General features: G+C 42.0%; 1 protein-coding gene across 3 annotated transcripts in view; it reads right to left on the bottom strand.

The window, feature by feature from the left end:
• Nucleotides 1-1,147: 1,147 nt before the first annotated feature.
• LOC112943170 (glutathione S-transferase-like) overlaps nt 1,148-9,037 on the bottom strand; it is a 31,376-nt gene continuing 23,486 nt past the window's right edge. Inside the window, exons 1-7 of one of the 3 annotated variants that reach the window (XM_026034305.1) lie at nt 5,951-5,998; nt 4,852-4,961; nt 4,000-4,051; nt 3,249-3,381; nt 2,555-2,696; nt 1,988-2,119; nt 1,148-1,660 (exon numbers count right to left, since the gene is read on the bottom strand). In XM_026034305.1, the coding sequence (XP_025890090.1) occupies nt 1,538-1,660; nt 1,988-2,119; nt 2,555-2,696; nt 3,249-3,381; nt 4,000-4,051; nt 4,852-4,938 (669 nt within the window). In that variant the 5' untranslated portion in view covers nt 4,939-4,961; nt 5,951-5,998 and the 3' untranslated portion in view covers nt 1,148-1,537. Of the gene's footprint in view, nt 1,661-1,987; nt 2,120-2,554; nt 2,697-3,248; nt 3,382-3,999; nt 4,052-4,851; nt 4,962-5,950; nt 5,999-9,037 lie in introns of those variants that run through there. The other 2 variants (XM_026034306.1, XM_026034307.1) reach the window with 2 other exon arrangements.

The raw sequence follows: 9,037 nt of genomic DNA, 5'->3' as shown, positions 1-9,037 counted from the left end.
CGCGGCCGAGGGCAGCGCGGGCCGAGTGGAGGCGGCCGCCCCGCTCGGAGCCGCCGCTGCTGCCGCAGGCAGCGCCGCCCGCCCCGCACAAAGTTATTGCGGGGAAGGGGAAAGAAAAGTCTCCCGAAAACACGTCTGCAGCTGCTCGGGAAGGTGTTGGTGGATGAGCCGCACGGCTGCGTGCCCTTCCCAGCTGCTGAGCCCGCTCGTGCTCATGTGCGGCCAGACCGGTGCCAGCYGTGGCAGTGCCCGAGGCGGCCCGTGCTCACCAAGCTGGGCTGCGTTTGGCGCTGCCGTGAGGACACACGGGGYCCTCTGCAGCCTCTAAGGGGCTTGGGGACATCGGTGACCTGGGGCGAGGAGGGGGAGCTGCCCTGGAGCCTACGGCGGGCGGGTTGCCAGCACGACACAGCTCTTGTACCGCTTCGYCAGCCAACTGATAAAGTTTGCACGGTACGAAAGGGAGCCTAGCCACGAGGAAGGTCGTGAGCAGAGGCCAAGGTCTCTGGCTCGAGCGTGGCTGCTCTCAGCACTTCTGTGAGGCAGAAGGGAAAAGGCTCCTCTGCAAAATGACCCTTCCAGCTCCTRCACCCTCCTCTGCAGAAGGAGAAAGAAATTTTGTGCCTTTCCTGCTGCTAAGTACAGCTTTGTTCACATCTCATGAGGACAAGTAGAAACGCATGCACATGGACAACAGAGCTTTTAYGCTCAGTTTAAAGCTGATGGTACAAGTGAACAGTATTTCCTYGGTCCGGTCCTGTTCAACTTATTCATTAATAGCCTGGATGAAGGGCTGGAGTGYTCCCTCAGCAAGTTTGCTGATGATACCAAACTGGGAGGAGTAGCTGATAGCCCTGAGGGCTGTRCTGCCATCCAGAGGGACCTCCCACCTCAGACAAGCGTAGCTTTTCATCTTTATGTTTGGATACAAGCASTTATCTTTCTGTCAAACATAAGAAATGCTTTTAGCTGCCACAGTCAGCTTTTTATTAGTATTTGTGAATATACACTAGAAGAATCACTGCACAGACTGTGAATGATAAGCAGCAAAACAGAGGTGTATGGTAGAGTATATTGGGATCAAAGATGCTAAGACAAGAAAATGTAAGCTCTGAGGAAATCCCTGTTAAATCAGAACCAAAGGCTTTGCCAGGCCTTTTTCACGTGGGTCATGCTGACCATGTTTTAAGTTAGACTCTCTTTCAAACARCTTTCAGGAACAACACAAGACAGAATGAGAGACCCCTTATCTATAAAGCGTGATGCAAACAGTCATTAAACGTTCTTAAATGTGAATTATTTCTTAGAATCAGTAATTTAAGACATCCAGCTTTGTCCAGCACATACCATAATTCATTTGCTGGTGCTTAACTGGATTCACAGGCAAAATGTTTGCAGTGGGGCAAGATCAGTCCTTAGATAGAGAAAGAGAGATCRTGAAACCTTTTAATTATTTTCATTAAATTCTTTTTGACACTATCAGAAATCACAGGGAAAATGCAATAGAGTTTTTGAGATTTTATGTTACTGCTCACAGCTAAGTACTGAAAATTTCCATCACTTTTGGAAGATCCTTTTCATCAAATGGTGGCTTCCTCGGGCTGCCAGGCTGCAAAAATTTCTTTATTGTAGGGATTTTACTTGTTCTTGCTTTAAAACTCTAAAAAACAAAAACAGAACAGCAGTACACTTAAGAACCATGGTTATTATCAGACATTAGGATTATAGCCTTTCTGTCAATTGACGTTGTGGGCTGATCACATAGCGGACTTGTGCTTTGCCCTATTAGGCTTTTGAACCTCATAGAAGAGGTATAAGAAGGTAACAGTAGTTGGTAGTTGAGGCAGGCTAAAACTAGGGATAATTCATTCTGATTTTGTCTTTCCTTCTCTCCCCGCTCCCCTGTTTGTCTTAGCCAGTGTAAATCAATGGCTCCCCTTCTGATTCACTTCATATTACAACTGCATTAAAATTCATATTAAATTACCTGCAGGACAGGAAATTTGGCAAGTATGTCAGCCTTGACCTCTTCTGCCGTTAAAATGATTTCAAGTAATTGCACATCTGCCCTGCTAAGCTGGTTGCCCACAAGGAAGTCTTTTCCATGGTCCTTCAAAGCCTGAAAAGGGAGAACAATAACCACATGTATAAACAATCAATCTGACCACATTCTGACCACATCAGTCCTTCCTATCACACAGATTTTTCTGATGCCTCATTTCTAGCCCTCATCTGTTCACTTCCATAACCCTCGTAGTCAAGACCTCTCTGCTGGAGGCTCAGAGTTACTGAAATACAACAATCACTGAAACTGATCTGAAACGTATTTGGGGAGCTCAGTTTATGCTGTGTCTTTGCAGCTCTGCGTACCTCCCAGATTTGTGCCATCCTCTATCCCATTTGTATTCCCCCAGCCCTGCCTTCTTCAAGACACTGCATGTATATGTAAGTGGTATTTTTTTTTCTGTTTTTCTGAATTATATTTGCATTTATACACCCCAGATGGAGTTTCAGGAAGCCACATTAACWGAGTTGCAACATCTTTGCTACYTACCTTCTCAAAGACTGGGAAATATCTGTTTGTGGCCTTGTCCACTGTATCAGCCATGTATTTCTCCTTTTTATCAGCTGGTTGGAAAGGAGCCATCATGATTAATTCATTCAGATCTATTATTGCTTCCACATACATATCAATTCTGGAAGAAAAGTTTCATTTGGTCAATTTGCAGTAATAACATAGTAAGTACTGTCATAGCCCCAGTTGAGCTATTAGGAACATCTCTCTGCCCAAAACACATAGCATGGAGCAGTACCCAGCAAGTGAAATAGCTTGTGTTTTGAGAGGAGGTAAAAGGCAAGGGCAATATGCCTAAGCAAAACTAAAGTACTACATCCCTTCCATTTTCCACTAGTAGTGGTACTCCTATGTATTAAGAATTTCTACCGTGTATACAAAGTTAGTATACATCATTCAAAACTGTGCTAAAAAAAACCTACAACACACAAATAAAAATCAGAGGTGTTAAACTGTGATTCTGTATAATTCCTACCAGATACCATGAAATGTGTCTGCTCGTGCTAATAGTGGTGTTGTAGACAACACCTGCAGCCAACGTCATTTCACGTAACATAAAAAAAAAATGCCAAATGAGCCTGAATCTAATAGTAAGCTGGGATATTCTTGATGCATTACACAACAAGGCTGTAGGCATCATAGCCTGAAAACAGAGGTAGCATTGATRCAGTACAGGACTCTCTCCTTCAGGTCCTTCCCGTAGAGGTTGTGCTTCGCTGATATGTAGTTGCAAATGGCTCTGGTCTGCACCATCTTCATCCCGTCCATCTCCACCATGGGCACTTGCTGAAACATCAGAAATCCACCTGGAGTAAAGGGGGGAGGATCAGGAGACATTTAGCTACTGGATGAGGACCATTGGTGGGTGTTTGGCAAAAGTGTCTTATGAYCCATGTCATTTGATTTGAGACAGTCTTCCTCAGTCTCGTGTTATGGTATGGAAAAAAGATTTACCATGAAATGAAGAACCATTTCTTGCTCATATGTTCATCCAATATTATAACAAGCAGCTTCTTGAATTTGCTTCAAATCTGATGAAGCCCCCATATGCAGAACTTCTAAGAATTACACCCTGAAAAGGGCAGCTCCTGCACTGCATGGCCCTAAGTCAACTCAACTCGTCAGAGATATATGTCAGAGAAATTGCTTTATGGGATCACATTTATTGTCTTAAATATCTGAAATATTGTGTCCTCCTTGGATCTACTCTAAGGCAAGTGCACATAGAAACTGTTTCCTACCAAGGGCATAATTTTATTTTTATGCTCATGACTATAAATGCTGCTGTGCTTTTTGAAAGCTAGCAGGTGGCAGGAGGATCAATGCATTCTTTTAAGATCCAATCTTGATTTTTTGAAGAGACATAAGACTTCTCAGATTTCTAAGACAAATAGTTCTGCCACTAAAAAGTTAGGCAAACTTACTGTTCCGTAGCTTTTGTAGGTCAGCCCTTGTTTCCACATAAAATTCTTCAAACTGCAGGATATAATAGAGAAGAAAAGAAATATTGTTGCTGCATGTTTCACTTTCTGCATTGCATGAGAYAGCTGAGGACCAGGACTTAGGCWCCTCTCCTCTTCCCTCTTCCATAYGAATCACATTTGTGTCCAGGAAAGACTTTGGCTAAACAACAGGTGCCCAGAAASCACAGAGCAGTCTCTTCTGGACAAGTATGATGGTGCTGCTCCTGTTCTCCCTGCTGGCAAGCACCAGAGCAAGAGATGGTGCAAGGAGAAGGGCGAGTGGTAAGTTCATAGCAGGACTGAGCAAGAGGGWCTTTGCCACAAACTGGAAAGAGGATAGAGGAAGAGAAAGGTTCACATGTCCTCCACAGTTTTCTAACTCATTGCTTGTCACTGTGACAAAACCTCTCAGCTCTTAAACACACAGATCCTTCACACCGTCTCTCCACCTCCAGCTTTAATACCAGAAATAGAGCTGAGAAGAAATACTGCTCCTTTTATGTCAGGCATTACCTTCAAGGGGAAGTTATGTTCTAACAGGCATAATATAAATGCTCTTCTGGATATTGAGGTTCAGCTAGAGGCCTTCACAGTGGAATGTGTACAACCTCTATGATCAGAAGGTGGAGACTGCTCCTGAGGTTATAAAAAAATTATTTGACTAGCTATAGGGGGATGATCTCGTAACGCTGACTTGGTCATCATTGTGCACTGCTCTAAGCACAAAACTTGCAACTGCTGGACAGTCACAGTTTTSATAAGKGTCAGGAAAAATATTTCTCACATGCTCTTAGCATAAAGAAGAAAGCAGACCTCAACTCCAGCTGCTGCTAGTAGCCACCGAATTGTCTCCATTCGGCCTCGACCATTGAAGTAGTAGAGCTTGGGTTTCCCAGMCATGTTTCCAGGCACCTGACTTCCTACTGTTGAGGATAAAGAATAAAATTTTGCAGAATAAGGATTCAGAATGTTGGATTTTAGTCTGCAATGGGTTGTCAATCATCATTCAAAGCTGTCTCATCTGAAACCAAYGATTTTTGGTCCCGGACTCCCATCAGATTAACAGAGGAGTTCAAACAGGTTGAATCATTCTGCCTTAAGATGCCTTTATCCATACAGTTTATATACATCCCTGGGAATGGGAGATCCACCCCAGAGTGAAAGCAGATTTTGATTTCACAAAAAAAAAAATCAAAAAAAAGCTCTATAGTGAACACTCCCACTCTCCCAAAGTATTCTGCTCTTACCAAAGAGCAGAGCGTGCAATATGTACAGCTCTGCTTATTTTGACTTCTCCAGTAATATTACATTGACTGACAGTTTTATTGTATATTTCTGGATTTTGTTTGTTTGTTTATTTGTTTGCTTTTTCCTTGAAATTGTGCTGCATCAAGCATTTCTAAGAGATCAGTCAGTTCRTAACAGTAGTTCAAGTTTTATCAGTAGAGTCAACAGTTAAAGAATAAACRCAGATGGAATGTGAAGCAACAGCTCGTTCTGGGYACACTCCATTAGGAAACAGTTCATGCACATSAGCAGCAAATGCATAGACAGGATTCAGTTTTATCTTACTTTCACAGCTAAAAACACAATGCCACCGATAAAACTGAAGTACTAAAGCAGTTAAAAATACAATGGTCTACAAAAAGCATATATTCCTCTTGTAAATAACACATAAGCTTCTCTGAAGTAGGAAGAAGGCAGTAACAGGAAGCACTCCTCACATTTCTGAGATCAAAATATACGTGTTTTTAATCATTACTCCTCGCAAGCAGATACTTTAAAGAGAACTTCCCATGCACATTGCCATGTTTGTAATGAAAGCAACTACAAGTATTTAACCCATTAAGGCACCAACTTTTCTTTCAAGTATATTAATACTCTGAGCATGTCTAAGATCCAGAAAGCTTACCTTGTACAAAGTGTAACTCGCTCTAAGCTCGCACTAGTTGTGTCCTGAATTTATATAGCCCAGTAGCCCCTCCTACAGAGGGAATTGCATCCAATTCTCTGCAGATAAGAAACTTYTGTTTTTTAAAGAATTAATTGTGTTTCATCACTATGCACAAACAGAAAAGAAATTTCTCAGTAAGTTTACATGTAGGACTCAGTAATTCAAGATCTGTTTGAACATATGAACATGGTAGGAAACTTTGATGTCTTTTAATTTCACTAGTTAGGATTTTGGTACTTAAAAATAATCAACATAGCTAAAAGACTCCTCAGATTTAAAAAAAAGCTATTACAATTGTAAACAATTTTTTTTACTTAAATATGTTATGATTTTGTACTTCTTACAAATTGGCTCTTTACTGATCAACTAATTCAGCTTGAATCATATAGAAACTTCCTTCCCCTCTCTACTGGTTGGGGATACTTCTTCTGGACATTTATCCCTGCCTAACATTGATTCATGTGSTAGATTTCATTCCTGGATGTAGAAAATTTAGCTTTTTTCTGTTTCCATCAAAGATAATTCCCTGAGTTTGACCTGGTGAAAATTCATGGTACTGAAAAATCAAGGTGATAGTAACAGAAGAGCAATACCAATAAATAAAGGCTGTCCTCTGCACTTCTGGCAGCTTGCTTCTGATAATTGTATTTACTTTAAGGAGTAAATAAATGATTAACTCTCTTGCATCCTCCTGCCTATCTAATCTAGAYGGTCAATAATGCTGTAAACATCCCTTYTATGCTAAGTCTACACGTGYTACTTTGAAATCTGCTGAATCACCCTGAATCTTATAGTAAGTTGGAATATTATTCTTGCATTACTCATCAGGGATGTGTGAATTCTACTCTATCAAGAATGGCATTGTTAAAGTATAAGGCCTCCTCCTCAAGGTCTTTCACATAGAACAGAATGTGCTGTTTAGGTGCTTTGCTGCTACGTAGCTGAGCGTGATCCTCTCCTCATCCCTTTCYACCACCAGTGCCTGTTAGACCAACAGGTTCCATGCTTGGCAGTAAAAAAAAAAAAAAAAAAAGCAAAATTACGCAGAACTGGATCCACATAAGAAGAATTCATTGACRTGGTCACCAAGGCAATGTCTTGTCTTTTAGGAGGTGCCTCATCCCAAATAATAGCTTGCAAGCTCAATAAAACCTTCCTCTGTATGCCCTACTGTGCCAGAGGAGAGCCAAGTCCCCCAGAAGAAGACTCTTTACTGATAGCATATCCTGTAGCCTCTGYTTTACGATTCAGGCTATTTCCTTTATTTCTTACCTTTGTCCTTTTCTTACATTTTGGAAAGTTCTCTTCCAGCTCTTAATGCCTGCAGAGGGATTCAGTCACCAAACCAGAGGTGCCCATGACACCTGGAGTGTTCTCAGGCATCCCACTGACCTCCAGCTGCAGAAGAGTGGGATCCTGAGTTACCTCCCACATTCCACCAGCACGGAGCCTCAGYGTCCCAGCAGCATCATCCCAGGTAGCACCAGGCACATAGAGTAGTGTAATGGAAACACCTTGTTGGTATCACTTGTCAAGAACACGCTTCCTGAATTTTGTTTGCTGTTATGGTCCTGACTGTCCTGAATTTGTTGGGGTAATGAGTATAAATTAAAAAACTGGAAGTTCAGTCTCCTTGTGAGGAAGAATTTCTTGCCTGTGAGGATGGCAGAGCTCTGGAACAGCCTTTCCAGAGAGGTTATGGAGTCTCCTCTGGAGATCTTCCAAATCCCATGGATGTGAACCTGTGTTACATGCTCTAGGTGTCCCTGCTGGAGCAGGGGGATTGGACTAGATCATCTCTAGGGATCCCTTCCAACCTTAATCATTCTGTGATTMCCCCCAAGACGATTTACCATTCTGCAGTTTGTTATCAGCACAGATGTTCCCAATAGAAAAAAMATATCTAGGAAGTTTTACACAGTCTAGAATAAAAATCAGGGACTCAGATTATCCTTGTACTGACCGGTACACTGATGTGTGTCTGGTACTTTTACACAAGTCCAAACTTACTTCCTTACGTAGCCCGACTAGATTAATCATTTGTAAGACTGACCAAGATTAAGCTCAGAACCATAGTAAATAATCCAAGGTCTAGCAATGACTCTTGGGTGACAATGACTCAGGGATTTAATGCCATATCAGAGCAMTGCAAGATAAGAAAACCTGAGTTTGATTAAGAATATTGATCCTGCCATGGACAACTTGGGTAAGACTCATCTACCTCCACTTTGTAGAAACCTACATTTAATCTAGTTGCTGGTCTTCTTTAAATATGCATTTTTCACAGAATCACACAATCACAGGATTGTTAAGGGACCTCTAGAGATCATCTAGACCTCTAGAGATCATTTATATCCAGGTAAGAAATATCCAAGCTAAATCCAAGAGTATGCACTCAAAAAGCAGATGGATGCTACCTCAACTGAGGTAAAGAAAGTTTTGTTTGGTAGAAACCAGCCCTCTCAAACCTCCATCTTGAGTAGGGGAGAGAAGTAAGAATCTTCAGAGCCTAATTCATCCCATCACTGAAATTTCCCATTCTTGACTCCATCAGAGGTTTCTTCAAGATCCTAGGCAAGTCCTTTTCAACATAGAAGCATTCTAAACAGCAGAGAAAAATCAGGACACTGTCTGCCTCCTTATTTAGTAGGACTTTTCTAAAATATTATATGAGTTCTATGAAGTGATATTTTCAAAATGCTGTAGAGGTGTCATAGAATCATAGAATGCTTAAGTTTGGAAGGGACCTCAGAGGTCATCTAGTCCATCCCCCCTGCTCACACAGGGTCACCTAGAGCACGTGGCACAGGGCTGCATCCAAGCGGATTTTAAAGATCTCCAAAGAAGGAGACTCCACAACCTTTCTGGGCAGCCCATTCCAAGGCTCTGTCACAGGGCTGCATCCAAGCGGATTTTAAAGATCTCCAAAGAAGGAGACTCCACAACCTTTCTGGGCAGCCTGTTCCAAGGCTCTGTCACCCTCACTGTCAAGAACTGTTTCCTTAAGTTCCTGTGGAACTTTTGGTGCCTCAGTTTGTGGCCATT

This window comes from Nothoprocta perdicaria, unplaced genomic scaffold (genome assembly GCF_003342845.1).
Source record: "Nothoprocta perdicaria isolate Ctin4 unplaced genomic scaffold, notPer1 scaffold_141, whole genome shotgun sequence".
Lineage (NCBI taxonomy): Eukaryota > Metazoa > Chordata > Aves > Tinamiformes > Tinamidae > Nothoprocta > Nothoprocta perdicaria.
The sequence above is the reverse complement of the archived record's forward strand: the minus strand, read 5'-3'. Positions and strand labels throughout refer to the sequence as shown.